The sequence below is a fragment of the Nyctereutes procyonoides genome, unplaced genomic scaffold, assembly GCF_905146905.1.
Source record: "Nyctereutes procyonoides isolate TBG_1078 unplaced genomic scaffold, NYPRO_anot_genome, whole genome shotgun sequence".
NCBI classification, from domain to species: Eukaryota; Metazoa; Chordata; class Mammalia; order Carnivora; family Canidae; genus Nyctereutes; species Nyctereutes procyonoides.
This window is the reverse complement of record NW_026575047.1, coordinates 50581380-50601364: the sequence shown is the minus strand read 5'-3', so window position 1 is coordinate 50601364 and position 19985 is coordinate 50581380. Positions and strand designations below refer to the sequence as shown.

The following is a 19985-nucleotide window of genomic DNA, read 5'->3' as shown; positions in this document are numbered from 1 at the left end:
CACATTCTGAAGTACTTGGGCCTCCAACATTTGAATTTGGGGGGTGGTAGGCACACAATTCAGCCCATAATTGGTTGTAAATGGAAACAGAAAGTGGAAGCCTCTAGTTCCTTAAGACCTAGGGAACCCAAAACTGGCACCGCAAAGCCCAGATTCAAAAGCCCAGATTCAAAAAAAAGGAGACATAGACCCCTACCACTGGACAGAAAGAATCAAAGAATTCTGGAGCTATATTTTAAAGCTACCAGCCTTGCTTTGAGTGTATTGCTGCTCTGAGCTGACCTGAAGCTGGAAATGCCAGGTCCCTGTTCTCTTTGTCCTGACATTGAATATAAATGGACTTCTGATTCCTTTAATGAAATCTCTTTGTCAGTCCTGCCAACCTCATTGCTGTGCTGATATCCTAGGCTGCTAAGAAAGGTATATGAATTGAGAACTAGCAAGTGTTATTTGAAAACCCACTACCAACTTGCCCACTGGTGCCTAAATGTGTGGTAGCCATTCATAGCTGAGCAGCTGGAAAAACTAGGGAATGGTTACAAGTCTGCTCTGCTTTTTCTCTGTCTTCTTTATAATATTTTTCATAATGTACTACAAATTTAAATGTTTTATAAACATAAGTATACTATAAATTTTACTTGTTTCTGCCATTTATCATCTCTCTCACCCCAGATAAACAGCCAACTGCCTCACAAAGATCTTTATCCATTTTGTTCTCAAATGTTATCCCAAATGCTTACAACCATGTCCAGCACATAGTAGGCACTCAGGAAATACACGCTGGATAAAAGTACAGTGGACTTTGTGCTTTTCAACTCTGTGTTTTCAGTTGTCTAACTGGTAAAGCCCATTTTCTCTCCGTCACAGTATAAAGAGGCTGTCCATGAGCTTGTGCGCTGCATTGCGCTGACGAGAATTTGCTATGGTGACTCCCATTGGAAACTAGCAGAGGCACATATTAATCTGGCTCAAGGCTACCTCCAGCTGAAAGGTGAGTTCGTCTTGGATGGGGAAGATCAGTCCATTGGTTTCTGCACTTTCATGCAAATTTGACTCTAGAAGTCAAATTTAACTAGAAGGATTAAGTTTTCTTGAATATTCTCATGTCCACACATTGAAGAGCCATCTCCTTTCAGAAAGTCCATAAGATTTTTCATTTGACATATAAAAAAGAGAAGGATGATTTTAGCCCTTTGGATGGCTTTGGCAGATCCTTTTTATGATCTTAAAAGTAGGGTTCTTAGGAGAGAATGTGTTAGCTTTGAAAGCATTGTAGAAGGGGCCCAAGGTATGGAGTAGGGACCTGAAGTAGGATCCATTCACATTTGTTTTGAGGGAGAATCTCTTGGCTGTAAGTGACCCCACCCCTCACTCCCAAAAAAATACATAAATAAGAGACTAAATCAAGTTGGCAGTGAACAGAAGGTAATGTATTGGTTCGTATAGCTTGAAAAGCCAAGGGTAAAACTTGCTTGTAGACTTAGCCAGATCCAGGTATTCAAACAACGTTATCAGTTTTGTGTTTCTCTCTTCTGCCACCACTGGGCTCTGTTTCCGTCTCTGTGGACTTCATTCTTACCCAGTCTTTGCCTACATGGCAGCAGTAAGGCTTGCAAAAAGAAGCTTTAAACTTCCTTCATCAGCATTCCCAGGAAAGAAAGAACATTTTCCACCCAAATCTCAGGATTTGGGGATTCTAATTGGGCTGACCTGGATGATATGTCAAAGGCAAGGAATGGTCTGATTGGCTAGATCTGCCTTTTGGCTCCACTAGATCCTAAGAGACAGGCTGACTTTGGCTAACTCACGTAAATTGGGTGTGTGTGTGGGGGGCTAGTTGTCCCCAAAAGAAAACAGAGGAAGGGGATGGATGCAGGGAAGGCAAAAACAACAGGATATCATGTCTTCTCTTTTCTGATGGGCATCCCAGGACTAGGTGTGCAAGAGTACATCTCTGTACTCCTTTCTTCAACTGAAAAGGAATGATAAGGTTGATGGCGGTACCTAACCTCCCAGGACTGGTCCAGAGAATACATAAAATTACAGAAAGTGGAAAACACCACCATGCTTAGCACAGAATTGCCTCTTAATAAATATGGCTAAATCTGATTATCGACTGATCCCACCTATTAGATCAAAGACTGTTGGAGCCAGAGGGGACCCTGGAGATCATCTAGTTTTGAACTTCCCCTTCCCCTAGAAGGAACATCCCCTTCCTATATTTTTACTTTTAGATTCAGAATGAATGAGTGAATTGAAACAGCTTGCTTCAGTAATATATATATATAGGAGTAGATGATTTGAGACTCAGACCTAGGATTTTGGATGCCAGCTCCAGTGGCCTGGCATCTGGGATTTCAAAGGATGCTTTTCTTCCACAGCCTGCTACCTTTCTGCATGATAGTCTTTATTTCTCAATTTAAAGTAAAAGAAACATCTACTCTTTATAGAAGCCTTACTGAATGTCAGGTACCGTGCTGTCTCCCATGCATTTTCTCATTCATTCTTCATCATAATCCTACAAGGAGGGTAATATTATCATCCTTGTTTATAGTTGAAGAAGCTGAAGCCAACGTTTCAGAGTAAGTAGTGGTTCAGGGAACTTATTCTGGGAAGTTTGATATCAGAGCCAGTGCGCTTGATCCTCAACCCATGCTACCTCTGATAGACTGAGTTCCTTGAGGGGATGTACCAAAGTTGATAATACAGTGCACCATTATCTTTTGTAATATCTCATGTGTAATTGGCACTAAGAAATTTCTGGTAGGTTGATTAAATGTGTGCTTTGAAAAAATTAGATGAAATTCTCTGAAGTAATGAGTACTGGGTATTGTACGCAACTGATGAATCACTACATTCTACCTCTGAAACTAATCATACAGTATATGTTAATTAAGTTGAATTTAAATTAAAAATTAGACAAAATTTTCTAAGAGTTCCCACATGAAGAACATACCCTGGATTTTCCCCATCAGAAAATATATTCTTCTGTTTTATAGATGCAGGAACAGAATTGGTTTTGTATTTTGGAAGCTTTTTTTAGAGATTTGAGATAAAATTTCATATAATGGAAAAACATAAGACTAGAATTGTATGGATGTGGGTGGAAGAGAGGACATCAGTGTCGGGGAGGAGGATAGAGTATGGGGAAGTGAAAAGCCCTGAAACCTAACTGTGACCCCCACTCTTACCCTTACCACAAATTAATAAGCCCATGGAAGAACCCAAGAATGCACTGGGGAATTAGTTCTTGTTAGGGATTATTTTTCTCATTTTTGTTCCATTTTGATTCGTATTAGTCAATAACCTTGTGGGAATAAGAGATTGGAGCATGTCAGCTCATTCTGTCATTGGAATTGCATTTGTAAGTTTTTGTAGATATCATTGTATTTGTATTACATTAAAATAAGTCTCTGAAGTTATGATTATGGATAGATAAGCAGAAGATTCAGAATTTTTAGTATTTCAGTAAGATTGCTGTCACAAAGCCAGAATTAAAATTCACGAATATCCTGTTTCCTGCCCAGAATGCTATAGTCCTTGCATTCCATTTTTTTCTTATAATTATTTAGAACATATTTTATATCTGATATTGGGGAGGTTTCAAAGTTGTTCAATTCCCACTCATTCTGTTTATTTCTAGAAAGACCATTTGGGGAAAAACTTGAGTACTAGATGTAAACTACTTCTTTGGTTTTTATAGTCCAGACAATATTTCATGCTACCCTGATACTTCTCTGTGTGTTATCTGCCAATACATGAAGGAGACCTCATTGGACTTCCTAGCCACAGATAACTATATTCTTGTCCTGCTGACATGAAAGAGAAACTGAAACCTCTTTTTCTTTGTCCACAGGACTGTCCTTGCAAGCGAAACAACATGCAGAAAAAGCCAAAGAAATCCTTACCAACTCCCTCATGCCTCCCTATAACGACAATACAGATGTTTTTAAGTGTTCGATTGAGCTATTCCATACCATGGGGAGAGCCTTACTCTCCCTCCAGAAGTATCCTTTTGTTTCTCATCTTTACACGTAGAAATGCCACCCATAATGCTTATATTTCATTATCAAGACCAAATCAAAAGGTGACAGATGGCTTAGGAAGGGGGATAGGAACCTTAAGAGCCAAGGATGTCTAGGAACTGGGGTCCCAGAGTCTAGAACCATGTATGAAGTTTCCTAAACACAGTCCAGATTTAAGGAAGCTTCAGAGAATTTGTCAAAGGCAGAGAGACTTGCAAAGGAGCTGCTGCAGTGTGGAAGGATTATAAAGGAGGAGTGGATAGAAATTCAAGCACGGATCAAATTGTCATCTGCACAGTAAGTTTCTGGTTTAGGGCATTTCGAATACATGATGGCCAGAGATTATCTGCCAGAAGAATCTGTCTTCAGGCAGATGGTACTTCTCTGTGATGCTGTGTCCATGGCTTCTCCATGGCCATTGTCCAGAAGCAAAAGAAGACCATGCTCATCACAGCAGCTACAGCCAAGTCACATACATTAGTGACACCATTCACTAAATATGTGGTGCTGACACATTCACCCCTGGGTCCTAGAGTTCTGACGTCATTCTCTTGACTTTGTATCTCTCACCTGCTCTCCTGAATTTAAATCACCATGTGTTACATACCACAGAGAGCTAGAAGATATTTGTGATACACGTAACTGGCAAAGGGCTCATATCTAGAATCTGTAAAGAACTCCTTTTTATCAGTAAAACAAAGACAACTGAATAGAAAAGTGGGCAAGAGGGAACCCTGGGTGGCACAGCGGTTTAGCGCCTGCCTTTGGCCCAGGGCGCAATCCTGGAGACCCGGGATCGAATCCCACGTCGGGCTCCCGGTGCATGGAGCCTGCTTTTCCCTCTACCTATGTCTCTGCCTCTCTCTGTGTGTGTGTGACTATCATAAATAAATAAAAATTTAAAAAAAAATTAAAAAAAAGAAAAGTGGGCAAGAGACTGCACCCACCACCACCACCCCAAAAAAAGATGCTACATAGCTAATAAACATATTAAAGGTTCCGTCTCATCAGTCATCAGAGAAAAGAAAGTTAAAATTATGAGCTACTATTACATCTCTACTAGAATGGCTAATTTTTTTTAAAAAGACTGATAATATCAAGTGTTGGTCAGGATGCCATGCTCTTATATGCTTTCTCATGTGTTGTGGTTTGGAATATATTTGGCATAACTACTTTAGAAAACTGGCTTTTCATCAAAACTTGAATGTTTGTCTATGACACAGCAGTATCACTCCCAAATTTAAGAGAAATGCACACATGCGTTCACAAAAGACACAGCCAAGAATGTCCAGGCTACTATTTGTAATAGCCAAGAATCAGAAACCACCCAACTGTTCATCAGAAGCAGAATACATGAAATTGTGATCTGTTCTTACAAAGAAAATGATCAGACTATTCCTTGGCTTCTCATCGTGGATGACTCACAAACCTAAGGCATAGTGCACGAAGCCACACCCAAGGGAATTCCTACGTAATGATTCCATTTATGTAATGAGAGGAAGAAGAGAGTAATCTCTGAGAGGGTCTGCCAGGCTAGAATTTCTTCCTGCCCAGAAGTAGGTATTCTGCTTGCACTGTAAGACAGGAAATAAGCAAATCAGAGGTCCAAGATCTGATATTTTCTGCATCCGTTGAAACCTAATAATGTTACGAGAACTCGGTGTCCAGCCCTGTTGCTGCAAAAAAGAGGGTAAACCATCCTCTGCCAGAGTGTGGCCCCTCCTCTAATTCTTTCCAAATTAGCAGTACCCAATCTTGCCAGCAGATGGCGTGCCTCGAACACATCTGCGAGAATACCCAGCAAGAGTGGAAGGGAATGTTCCCTGCTGTCCTGCAAAGTTACTTTGTGTTTAGCTGAGTTGTTCTAAACTGCCACTTCTTTACGTCCTGGTTCTTCACAGTGTCATAGTCACTGGAACTTGCATGTTTAAACTGCATAGTTTTCTTTTGATCACTCTGCTTCGTTTCCTCCTTGAATTGTGAATATTTTGCCCAAACGGGTCTGTTTTAGAAACTTTACGAGGCTTTGTTTTTGTACATTTCTATTTATGTTCACAACCACAAGGGCCTTTTCTTTTTCCAGGTCTTGGTAGTACAAGACCAGGATGATTTTTCAAGCCGCTCTCAGGGGATTTGTGTTCCTCTTAAAAGGGTATCTTTCATGCATCCTCTTCCTCCTTCTGCCTCGCCTTTTATGGTGCCCATCAGGCCAAGCCAGTTCTTTTCTCCTTGAGCTGACAGATGAATGCTGCCGGGTGACTCATGCTCCATGCCTTCTATCCCTAAGTGTGGGCTGAAGCTTTGTCCCTTCTACCTGCCCTCCTTTTTCCAGTACTACTACCTATTCACTAATTATTAATTAACTCTGGAGAGTAAATCCAAAACACGTTCCTGCGCACCCCCTTGCTTTTTTACGTGTGATAAACTCACTAGTGAAAATGGACAACTGCTTCCCCTGTCTTAGGAATTATTTTCTACCCTGGTTACTGCTGCTCCAGAATGTGTGACCTGTCAAGGCTCTCCCTAGGACTGTGTGACGTGTCATCTTTGGAGTCTTCCACAGCTAGCTCAGTGAGCACGTGGCCTGGCGTTGCTGTGCTGACTAGCTCTCAGCGTACTTGTGATAACTAGAGCATCAACAGGGTAGCTCCTGTATCTCGAAGGAAGGTGACATTGTGTGTAGCCAACAGTGTGGGCTTTAGAGTCAGGTAGCCCCATATTCAAATCAGCATCCATTCTACCCTCCCAGCTGTAAGACTGTGGGCAAGTCCCCTACTCTTCTCTCCTGTTAAGGTGGGAACGATCAGAACTCCAAGGTTTGCTGTGGTGATGAAATAGACCCCACATTAAAGCATCTGGGTACATGGTAAACCCCTTTTTAAAAGATTTTATTTATTTATTTTTGTTTATTTATTTATTTTTGTTTATTTATTTATTTTTAGAGAGAGTGCTCATGCACATACCAGCAGGGGAAGGGGAGGCTGGTGGGGGGAGGAGAGGTTGGAGGGGGGGCAGGAGGAGGGACAGAGGGAGAGAAGAGAGAGAATGCTAAGGAGGCAACATGGCCAGCATGGAGGGGAAGTAGGGCGGCATCTCATGACCTTTAGATCATGACCCAAGCTGAAATCAAGAGTTGGTCACCCAACCGATTGAGCCATCCAGATGCCCCACGATTTTTTTTAAGTAATATCTACACCAACCATGGGACTCGAACTTGTGATCCCAAAATCAGGACTCACATGCTCTACAGACCGAGCAGTCAGGCACTCCGGTAGACCCTTTTTAAAAAGTAGTTATTATTATAGTTACTATCCATTTAAACATTTCTTTTTGTATGGTTTCACCCTGGAAATGGTTTGATTTTAAAGCATGTGCTTATACCACATGCTAAGATTCCATACTTCAGGACTGCCCCTAGCATGCAATATTCTCTTCTATTCTTGTCCTGTGACTTGGGAAAAGCTAAGCACTCCCTGTCTTTGCTTTTGTGAACTGCTTAAGCTAAAATTGATAGTCTTATGTTTTCATTTTTAAGCTTGACTTTGTTTCTTTGTCTTGCTTCTACTTGATCCATTATGGTGGTAAGATTTGGAAAGTGAGTCTAACATAAGGTTTCCCAAGAGGAAAGGAGATAAGGAAGGTTTCTCCCTTGGCTGATACTTCCTGGAAAGAGGTAGAAGGTAATGGAATAAACGATGGGGCAACGTGTCTAACTACCTGCTGCTACCTCACTGGGATGCTAAAATTCGACTTAGTTCAGGTGCTTCCCCTTAAAGCATCCACCAATGGCTTTTATTGAGAATTTTTGATACTTCAGTAATCACAAAATTTACTATTTTGCTTTTAGATCTACAGTATTCAGGGGCACTTGAGCGGCTCAGGAGTTGAGCATCTGTCTTTGACTCAGGTCATGGTTCTGGGGTTCTGGGATCAAGTCCTACATCAGGCTCCCCATAGGGAGCCTGCTTCTCCCTCTGCCTATATCTCTGCCTCTCTCTGTGTGTCCCCATGAATAAATAAAGAAAATCTTAAAAAAAAAAAAAAAAAAAAAGATCCTACAGTATTCAAACTAGTAATCTCCAAATCTTGCTTTCAGGACTCAGGGTTTTTTTGGTTTGTTTGTTTGTTTTGTTTTGTTTTGTTTTTTAAGTTCATACCACCTGGAGGTCCTTGGCGTCTAAGCTTGTACCTCTGTAGATGTGTTTCTTTAAAGAATCATCTCTGCCTCTCTTTTTTGGGGTATAAAGGCTCTGATGAATGCTTGTGTATTCCAAGCCCTGCTTCTTCCTCTCCTCTGGGAAATGCCCTGCTTTTCTCCAGAAGAGATATTTCTCCTGTCAGCTCCTCCCATGGGACACTATTTGTCTGGCATGCCTTATGCTCGCTTAACAAAGAAGGAAATGATTTATTTTTTTTCTGGTGCTCTTCTTCATCCAATGTTACTTTGATTAAAGAAATGCTCTTCCCTTACACACAATCTGATTTTTTAAAAATCAGGTTTTTTTAATGTGAAGAAGTATGCCCCAACCATGGCACAGATTACCTTCGTATACTTTATCTGATTTCTATTCCTTGAATCTCCTAAAGCTTTAAATTTCAGAGCACTATATTTTTGTCTTTCCCTTTCTAACACTACAGGGTTATAATACACATTTCCTTTAAAAACTACAAATAATAACAGTGGTTTTAGATAACCACACCAGCTACTAACTCTTGGCTACGTTCTGGGTCAGGCTGTTGTGAAGCGCCTTTTAGACCTTGTCTCCTTTAGTCCTATGGGCTGGGTGCTCTTTGTACTACCATTTTCAAATGGAGTAACCAAGGAGAAGGAAGGGGGGTCATTCCCCAGGGTCATATCGCTGGGAACACAGCCAGTTCTACCAAACTCGAGTGTCTGGGCTCCTTACCATGGCACAGATACATTCGCTGGTGCAGAATGAAGACCTGACAATACCCTCTACAGAGCAAAGCCTTTCCTGTGTGTGCCAGAGGGTAGATAAAGAGACCTACATGTAAGCCTTTTCTCACTTTGACTGTAGAAAATCCCACTTGTCTTTTTTCTGGATTGATTTCTCATCAGATTTCGATTATCAGCAACCTTCCCACAAAGGCTTTGCTTTTCATTGTTGCTCCATATTCTTGCCAAATTCCAGAGCTTTTATTTTTTTTAAAGATTTTATTTATTTATTTGAAAGAGGAAGCATGAGTGGAGGGAGAGGCAGATGCAGAGTGAGAGGGAGAAGCAGATTCCCCAATGAGCAAGGAGCCTGATGCGGGACTCAATCTCAGGATCCTGGGCTCAGTCCCAGCACTCAGGGATCATGACCTCAGCTGAAGGCAGACGCTTAACGAACTGAGCCACCTAGACACTCCCAAATTCCAGAGCTTTTAAAAAGAAACTGTTGTCTTAGTAATACCAGAGAGATTGCATTTGTTTGTGTCCTGTTAAAACAAGTCTCCATCCCTGTGAGATCTTCTGAAGCCCATCTGAAATGAGATAGTGTCTTATCACGTGCTCTGGAGAATTACTGTGGATGTATTTTCATTCAATAAAATATGTTGTGGTTGAAGTTGTGAACCTGCCAAATTAACATACTGCCACATTCTGTTGTTCAAAACTCTATCTTTTTATCTGTCTGGTGTTTCCTGAAGCTGCCTAAACATTTTATGGGCACACTAGACAATCAATCCTCAGAGCATTCCCAGCAGGCAGATAGAAATGGAAAGGAGAAAATGTTGCCATCCCAAACATTACACACAAGCAAATGGAGACAGATGAGATTATCTGAAATTGGCTGATGCTGTGAGTTGGTGGAGGTAAGGCCATCATTTAGGCATTCCCTGATAGAGTGCCCCCTCTGTTCCTTCTTTATTACATATATTGTGAAGTTAAAGTAATTTAATTTTCTATTTTGTCTTTTCTTTTACATGAACAGCATACTCTTGATGAGCTCCGGAAGGCTCATTGTAGATGACATTAGCTTGATAAGTCTCCATTTCTGGCAGTTGTGTGGGTGCCAGGACCCTGGGACAGAGCCCTAGAACAAGCTTCATTCTTTGCACACACTAAACAAGAGAGGGTTGTATTTGTTCATCTTTTGAACAGTATAAAAGTATAGATATTGTTACACAAATACATACACACTCCCAAGCTTATGAAATAGGACATTTCAGATACAAGGAGGCCTGTTCTGTGTTCTTCCCAATCCCCTTTTCTTACCATCCCCCACATTATAGGCAATTATTATGCTTAATTTAGTGTTTTTCATTCCTTTGAATGTGTATTTATATTATATATATTTCATGTATATATATGTACATGAAAATGTATACTATCATTTCTCATTTTTAAAACTTTCTATGTGTATTTCCTTCTGTAGCTTGCTTTCCCCCAATTACATTTGTATTTGAGAGGTATCCGTGTCACCTGTTACATGTATCTCTAGTCTCTTCATTTTATTTTTATTTTTATCATGGACCTTGAACTCACAATCCTGAGATCATGACCTGAGCCAAAATCAAGAGGCAGAGGCTTAACTGACTGAGCCACTATATGCCTTTCTAGTCCTTTCATTTTAAGCCTACACATTGTGTTTTATCCGTCTGACTTTCCCCTAACTTAATCATCAGAGTTCACAGAGCAGACATGTAAATTCAATGGGATGAAATTCCAGTTTCACTCTTATACTGTCTCTTTGGGCACACGTTCAAGATTATCCCTGAGGTCTATGCCCAGGAGTAGAATTGCTTACTTGACAAATACCCGGATTCTCAACTTGACCAAGTTTACCAAACACCAATTTATACTCTTGCCAGTAGGATATGGAAATTCCCCTTACTCTATACTTTACCAACACTTGATACTGTCACATTTCTTATCTGTGCCAATCATATGATTCCTTTAACTGCATTTCCCTAATAGCGAGGTTGATCATCTTTTCATGTTTGATGGACATTTGGAATTCCTGTTGTTATTTATTTGTATCTTTTACTTATTTTTTAGTTGGACTATTTATATTTTTTCTTAGTAATTTGTAGACATTTTTCATATTTCTGACAAGTTATTTGCTGCTTCCATATATTGTATGTACTCCCAGGGTGTAGTTTGGGCTTTTCACTTTCTTTTTGTGGATTTTTTTATGAAGAGGAGTTTTTATTTTTAAGGTGACTGCATTTACCCATCTTTTCTATGCTGATTTATTTTTTTTGTATCTTGTTTAAAAAAATCCTTCTCTACCCAAAGTCATGGAATTACTTTTCCTTATATTTTTCTCTCAAACATATCCAAGTTTTGCTTTTTAAATTTAGGCCTCTCTAATCCACTTAGAACTTTCATGTAAATAGTGTGAGTGATCTAATTTTTTACCCTCTGTGGATGACCTAAGTGAGGAGGTAAGTTGTTTTAGCTATAAGAGAAAGAAGTACTCAGGGTCTGAAGAATTCAGTAGTTAGAAACTTGAAGCAAATAATAGGCTGAGAAAATCTTTTAAGTTTAGAGTGTTCAGAAATGGCAACAGGTCACTTTCAAGTATGGAAGCCTCTTGTGTGATCACATACCCTCAGGGTTAGCACCCTGCCAAGTTCAGCTGGCTGGATGTCATGGGATTCGTGATGTGTGTGTGCTTTCATTTGGATATTCTTATATCAGAGGCAAAACTGTAGTCAGTGAAAGTCACGTGTTTGTTCCTGTTGAATTTGCCTGCTTCTGGGTCTCCTTCTCAGCAGATATTCAAATTAAATTTACAGGCAGGGAGATAATAGAAAGTGGGACTTGAATACAGTGTGATTAGAAAAAAAAAATGGTGCTCACATGTCTAAGTAGTGTGCTTCTATTAGGAGGCTGAAGGAAGAGGTGTTTCTGGCCCTGGAATTGGCAAGCAGGGGTTCCATATTAGTTTGCAAGCTCTTCCATAACAAAGTACCACCAATTAGGTGACTTGAACAACAGAAAGTTCTCTCATAGTGCTGGAGGCTGGAAGTCATAGATAAGTGTTGACAGGATTGGTTCCTTCTAGTGACTGTGAAGGTGGATCTGTTCCAGGCCTCTTTCCCAGCTTATGGTGGGTTCCTAGTAACCTTTGATGTCCATTGGCTTATAGATGGAATACCTCAATCTTGCCTTCATCTTCACATGGCCTTCTCCCTGTATGTATCTTTGTTTCCAAATGCCTTCTTTTGTAAGGACACCAGTCATATTAGATTAGGGATCCCCCCACTCTAGTATAATATATTCTTAACTAATATCTACAACAACCTTATTCCCAAATAAAGGCACATTCTCAAGTGCTGGAGGTGAGGATTTGAACCTAAGAATTTGGATAGGAGGACACAATTCAAACCGTAGTAGGTTCCTACAAGGTTTCTTTTATTCCACCTTTTATAAAATGTCAACAACTTCCCCAAGCTTTCATTAGATCAGTAGTCTACAATATTCTTGCTACCAAATCAATGTGAAAACATGTGCTTTTCTTTTGAAGATTTTTGTCCTAAACCTTATTCTGGAATCTATGAAAATTTAGGTATGAACTCTGTTGCCTCAGAGTCTAAAGTTTGTAGATTGTTTCCTCCTCCCTCCCTCTTCAGCTTCTCCTCCCTCCTTCCATCAGACAGCTGACAACCACTTTGTGTCAGATGCTGCAAGGTGTTGGGATGCCAAGACCAGTGAGGTAGCCTTGGACCCTGCCTTCATAGAGCCCAGCACTCAAGGGATTGGCACCGAGTTACCAGGCAGTTATATAGCATGGAGGGTGTTTCCTGAGCAGGGAAGGTTCACAGTTCAAGGAGAGAGCAGTAGGTATTCACAGAGGCACCCAACCCATCCTGGGATGTCGGGGGACAGAGCAGGAGTTAAGATGAGAAAGCCTAATACCCAAGCCAGCATTTAAGGATGGAGTCACACTCAGGTGCCCACCCTGCACTTGCCTGCCCCTGAGCGTGTGTGCCACCTTAAATGGTGTGTCCTAGGTATCTTTCTGGTCCCACCCTAGTCCTGGCCCTTATAAGGGAAGCCTTCCTAAAGGAGGAGACTGCTAGGCTAAAACTAAAAGAGGAATAGTAATTAGAATGATGAATGGAAGTTTGCCAGGCAGAGATGGAAGAAGGAACGTTCCAGCTAGAAGGCTTAGCAAACACCCAGAGGAAAGATCCACATGACACAAAGGCGGTGCTGACAGGAGGCTGGCATCACGGAAGCCAGATGGGAAGATTTAGGTGACACTCAAGAGTCATCTGAATTCATTAAGTCCAAGGAAACTCAGGTCGCAGCAGAGCCACTGTCATCTCTGTGCTACCTTTGTATGTGGTTAGATAAGTGGATAGAGCCTTTGTTAGAATTGGGAAAGGTGCCATGTCTTCCAGGCAAACCTAGCTTTGTGTCTAAGCACCAGCTCACTAAGCAGAGTGTGGACTGGAATGAAATACCCATTTGCCCCCTTGGGCAGATGTCCATCAGAACCTAGGAGCAGGAGTCTGTGGGTGCAAAGCCAGGCCCTGGAGGCAGGAGCTTGAGCTCTTTTGTGCTAGACCAGGACTCCCAAACCATGCCCCAGATGGCCTAGAGGGCAGCATTCAGCGTGGCTGGGGATTGGACTTTCTATTCAAGCCCATCTTTGACACACTGAATTCTGCTCATCTGGATAACTTTAGGGGCTATATAGAACTTACCTTTCTTCTATAACTCACTGGCACTCAAGCTAATTTCCTTAACCACAATTTATTGGCTTGAAACAATCAGCCAAAGGAAAAAGATTCCAGGTTTGTCACCAATGTCTGGATTCTTCCATTTTGCAGAGGTCATAATAGGAAATCTATTAACATATTTAAACTCACAGAGTAATTGATTTACCAGAATACAACATTAAGAATAGTTTTCTATGGCTCTTTTCTCCATGAATTTCCTGCTTTCTCATTAGGATTATACTTTTCATAGACCTAGGCATTCCCCCAGGACACCCAGGCTTCGGAGCTCATCAGGAAACATGCTTATAGCCCCGAAAGATTAGAGTGAGGCCAGTAGCTCAGTGTCCAATTTATGGCCTCCTTGGGGAATGCCCATTGCTGAGTGTCAGGTGCAGTGGGACCCACAGCATTCTCTGCTCTCCTAATCCTCCACCCTAAAACAGATGAGTAGGATTGCCTAATCATGCAGGACCAATTTAAAGCCAAAGCACACACACCTTTTTCTGACCTCCTTTGTGCTGGTTAGATATGACTGGTTCAAGGATGACATGAAGAGAAAAATATTTTTATTTTTGCTTAACGTTATTACAATTATTTTTTAAACAAAAAAATACTAGCTCTATGGGTACCACTAAATCTCATCTATATTTAGCTTTGCTTCCAAATGTTCACAAGCTTTTTTATTTTTTTAAGATTTTATTTATTTATTCATGATAGAGAGAGGCAAAGACACAGGCAGAGGGAGAAGCAGGCTCCATGCAGGGAGCCCAATGTGGGACTCGATCCCGGGACTCCAGGACCACACCCTGGGCCGAAGGCAAGCACTTAAACCGCTCAGCCACCCAGGCTGCCCATTCACAAGCTTTTTTAAAGGACAGATTTATTGAAATATATTCAGTGCTTTTCACTATATTAACAAGAGTTACGCAAGCCTTGTCGAAATCATTTTGATTTTTTTATCCCATTAACAGTCTCTATTACCATCTTATTCCTAGCCCCTGATAACTACTAACCCACTGTCTCTCTCTTTGGATTTGTGTATTTGGAACATTTCCTATACATGGAATCATACAATGTATGGCCTTTTGTGACTTGGCCTTTTTTTTTTCTTTTTCTTTTTTTAACAGTGTTTTATTAGTTTTAGATGTACAATATAGTGATTCAGCACTTCCATATACACCTGGTGCTCATCACAAGTGCACTCTTTAATCCCCATCACCTACTTTACCCGTCCCCCATGCAACTCCCCCATGGCAACTATCAGTTTGTTAAGAGTCTTTTTTTTTTTTTTAATTAAAAAAAATTTTTTTTTAAATTTTAAGTAGGGCAGCCTGGGTGGCTCAGAGGTTTAGCGCCATCTTCAGTCCAGGATATGATCCTGGAGACCCAGGATCAAGTGCCACGTCGGGCTCCCTACAGGGATCCTGCTTCTCCCTCTGCCTGTGTCTCTGCCTCTCTCTCTCTCTCTCTCTCTCTCTTTCTCTCTCTCTCTCTCTCTCTCTGTGTGTGTGTGTGTGTGTGTGTGTCTCATGAATAAATAAATAAAATCTTTAAAAAACTTTTTTTAAGTAATCTCTACATCCACCATTGGACTTGAACTTAGAATCTTGAGATTGAGAGTTGCATGCTCTACCCACTGAGCAACCAGCACCTCAAGAGTCTGTTTCTTGATTTGTCTCTTTTTCCCTTTGTTCATTTGTTTCTTAAATTCCATATATGAGTGAAATCATATGATATTTGTCTTTCTCCAACTCACTGATTTTGCTTAGCATTTTCATTGTGCTCTCTAGTTCTATCCATGTCACTGCAAATAGCAAGATTTCATTCTTTTTTATGGCTGAATAATATTCTACTGCATAAATATACCACATTTATCAATTAGTGGACATTTGGGTTGCTTCCATAATTTGGCTATTGTAATTAATGCTACTATAAACATAGGGGTGCATGTATCCCTTTGAATTGTTGTTTTTGTATTCTTTGGGTTAATACCCAGTAGTGGGATTGCTCGATGGTAGGGTAATTTTATTTTTAACTTTTTGAAGAAACTCCATCCCATTTTCTACAGTGGTTATACCAGTTTGCATTTCCACGAGTGTTCCTTTTTTTCCCACATCCTCACCAACTCTTGTTTCTTGTGTTGTTGATTTTAGCCATTTTGACAGGTGTGAGGTGGTATCTCATTGTGGTTTTGATATGTATTTCCCTGTTGATTAATGATGGTGAACATCTTTTTATGTGTCTGTTGGCCATTCATATGTCTTTGGAGAAATGTTTGTTCATGTCTTCTGCCCATTTTGTAATTGGCTTATTCATTTTTTGACTGTTGCATCTTATAAAGTTCTTTATATATTTTGGCAACTAACCCTTTATTGGATATGTCATTTGCAAATATTTTCTCCCATTCCCTAGGCTGCCTTTTAGTTTTGTTGACTGTTTTCTTCACTATCCAGAAGTTTTTATTTTGATGCAGTCCCAATAGTTTATTTTTGCTTTTGTTTCCCTTTCTTCAGGAGCCATATCTGGAAAGAAGTTGCTTTGGCCGATGTCAAAGAAGTTACGGCCTGTGTTTTCTTTTAGGATTTTTTTGGTTTCAGGTTTCACATTTAGATCTTTAATCTGATTTGAATTTGTGTTTGTGTATGGTGTAAGGTTTAAGAGAGTGGTCCAGTTTCATTCTCTTTCTTTTTTTAAAGATTTATTTATTTTATTGAGAGAGAGAGCATGCAAGCAGGGGGATGGGTAGAAGAAGGAGGAGAGTCTTAAGCAGACTCTGTAATAAATATGGAGCCCAACTCAGAGCTTGATCTCACAATGCTAATATCATGACCTGAGCCGAAACCAAGAGTCAGACACTGAACTGACTGAGCCATGAAGGTGCCCCAGTTTCGTTCTTTTGCATGTTGCTGTCTCGTTTTCCCAACACTATTTGTTAAAAAGACTGTCTTTTTTCCGTTGGATATTCTTTCCTGCTTTGAGAAGATTAATTGACCATATAACTGTGGGTTTATTTCTGGGTTTTCTATCCTGTTCCATTGATCCATGTGTCTATTTCTGTGCCAGTACCACACTGTTTTGATTACTACAGCTTTATAATATAACTTTAAGTCTGGAATTGTGATGCCTCCAGCTTTGCTTTTCATTTTCAAGGATGCTTTGACTATTTGGGGTCTTTTGTGGTTTTATACAAATTTTAGGATTACTCTTGTTCAGTGGCATTTTGATAGGGACTGCTTTAAATGTGTAGATTGCTCTGGGAATTATAAACATATTAACAATATTGTTCTTCCAATCCATGAGTATGGAATGTCTTTCCATTTCTTTGTGTTGTCTTCAGTTCCTTTCATCAGTATTCTATAGTTTTCAAGTATAAGTCTTTCATTTCTTTGGTTGGGTTTATCTCTCAGTATTTATTATTTTTGGTGCAGTTGTGAATGGGACTGTTAATTTCTATTTCTGCTGCTTCATTATTGGTGTATAGAAATGCAACACATTTCTGTACATTGATTTTGTATCCTGCGACTTTACTGAATTTGTCAGTTCTAGCAGTTTTTTGATGTAGTCTTTGGGTTTTCTATATAATGTTATCATGTCATCTGCAAATAGTGCAAGTTTTACTCCTTCCCTACTGATTTGGATACCTTTTGTTTCTTTTTGTTGTCTACTGCAGCTAGGACTTCCAGTGCTGTGTTAAATAAAAATGGTGAGAGTGGACATCCTTGTCTGTTTCCTGACCTTGGGGAAAAAAAGCTCTCAGTTTTTTTCCATTAATGATGATCCTAACTGGGTTTTTCATATACGGCCTTTATTGTATTGAGCTCTGTTCCCTCTAAACCTGCTTTGTTGATTTTTTTTATTATTTTTATCATGAGTGGATGTTGTACTTTGTCAAATGTTTTCTTCTGAATCTATTGAAATTATCATCTGGTTTTTATCCATTCTTATTGATGTGATGTATTGTATTGATTGATATGCAAATATTGAATCATTCTTGCAGCCCAGGAATAAATCCTACTTAATTGTGGTGAATGATTTTTTAACATATTGTTGGATTTGGTTTTCTAGTGTTTTGTTGAGGATTTTTGCATCTATGTTCATCGGGGATATTGGCCTATAGTTCTCTTTTATAGTGGAGTCTTTGATTTTGATATCAGAGTAATGCTGGCCTTGTAAAATGAATTTGGAAGTTTTCCCTCCTTTTCTATTCTTTGGAATCGTTTTTATAAAGATTTTATTCATTTATTCATGAGAGACACACAGAGAGAGGCAGAGACATAGGCAGAGGGAGAAGCAGGTTCCTTGTGGGGAGCCTGATATGGGACTTGATCCCAAGACCCCAGGATCATGTCCTGAGCCAAAGGCAGACAATCACTGAGCCACCCAGACGTCCCTATTTTTTGGAATAGTTTGAGAAGAATAGGTATTAACTTTTCTTTAAATATATGGTAGAATTCACCTGTGAAACCATCTGGTCCTGGACTTTTGTTTATTGGGAGTTTTTTGATTACTAATTCAGTTTCTTTGCTGGTTATTGGTCTGTTCAAATTTTCTATTTCTTTCTGTTTCAGTTTTAGTAATTTATGTGTTTCTAGGAACTTATCCATTTCTTCTAGGTTGTCCAACTTGTTGGCATATAGTTTTTCATAATATTCTCTTGTAATTATTTGTATTTATTCTCTCACAATTGTAATTTTATTTATTTGAGTCCTTTCTCTTTTTTTCTTGATAAGTCTGGCTAGAAGTTTATGAATTTTATTGATTTTTTTCAAAGAACCAGTTCCTAGTTTCATTGATCTGTTCTGTTATTTTTTTAAATTTCTATATCATTAATTTCTGCTCTAATCTTTATTATTTCCTTCCTTCTGCTGGTTTTTAGTTTTGTTTGTTGTTCTTTTTCTAGTTCCTTTAGGCATAAGGTTAGGTTAGGTTGTATGTGACTGGTCTTTTTTTCATACTTTTTTCAAGTTCATCCATGCTTTAAGGTTTATCAGTACTTCTTTTTGATGCTTGAGTAATATTTCACTTCATGGATATACCATATTTTATTTACTCATTGCTCAGAATGGATATTCCTTAAGGGATGTTTAGGTTGTTTGTGCTTTTTGAGTCTTATGAGTAGTGCTGTTACTAACATTGTGTACAAGTTTTTATGTGGATATATGTCTTCATTTCTTTTGGACATTTATGTAGGAGTGGAATTGCTGGGTCATACTGTAATTCTATGTTTAAACTTTTGAGAAAAAAAAATAAATAAATAAACTTTTGAGGAACTGCCACTATTTTCCAAAGTAGCTATACCATTTTATATTCCCACTAGCAGTACATAAGGGTTGCAATTTTTCCACATCCTTGTCAGCACTTGTTACTAACTTTCTTTGTCATTATTATTTTTTTTAAGATTTTATTTATTTATTCATGAGAGACATAGAGAGAGAGAGGCAGAGACACAGGCAGAGGGAGAAGTAGGCTCCATGCAGGGAGCCCGACGTGGGACTCCATCTGAGTCTCCAGGATCATGCCCTGCGCTGAAGGCAGACACTAAACCGCTAAACCGCTGAGCCACCCAGCTGCCCTCTTTGTCATTATTATAGCCACTGTCCTACTGGGTGTGAAGTGGCATCTCATTGTAGTTTTGATATGCATCTCCTTGATGATTAATGATAATGAATGTCTCCTTACATGCTTATTGATCATTTGTATATCTTTGGAGAAATGGCTATTTAGAAACCTTGCTCATCTTTAAATTGGGTTGTTTTTTTATTTTGTTGCAGGAGTTATTTATATATTCTGGATGCAAGTCCCTCCTCAGAAATATGATTGGTAAAAATTTTCCACAAACCATTTTTAAACTTCCTAAATAATACTATTTTTGAAGATGGGTGGCCAATTAAATCTGATATGACACCACTCAACCACTTAAAGTGATGTTACAGCATTTATTGTGACATTTTAATATATGATTAAGTGAAAGTAGCAGGCTCAAAAATGTTTTGATCCTTTTAAAAAATATTCATAAAAAATCATCTGGAAGTATATATATCAAGTTGTACAATACTCAGCTTTGCATGTTGAAAATATATACATATATTATATTTCTGTATCTTTTCTTTTGATGAGGAATATGTATTTTATAATAAATTATTCTCAAATCTTTTAAAAGCTCAGCTGGATAAGAAAATGCCTGCCTCACTGGCACATGAGTTTGACTGATTATGCTTATTATTTGGACTTTACAAAATCTTAGTGGGTGAGTGTGAGACCATGGTAGAGCTCATTTCAACA

The 19985-nt window shown here is 39.3% G+C and overlaps 1 protein-coding gene across 3 annotated transcripts in view; it reads left to right on the top strand.

Annotated features, from left to right (window-relative positions):
- The window catches only part of TTC23 (tetratricopeptide repeat domain 23), a 93340-nt gene that overhangs the window by 19009 nt on the left and 54346 nt on the right, over positions 1-19985 (top strand). For all 3 annotated transcript variants that reach the window (XM_055326318.1, XM_055326321.1, XM_055326320.1), the window contains exons 3-5: positions 868-991; positions 3857-4007; positions 4197-4322. In XM_055326318.1, coding sequence (XP_055182293.1) covers positions 868-991; positions 3857-4007; positions 4197-4322 — 401 coding nt within the window. The remainder of the gene's footprint in view (positions 1-867; positions 992-3856; positions 4008-4196; positions 4323-19985) is intronic.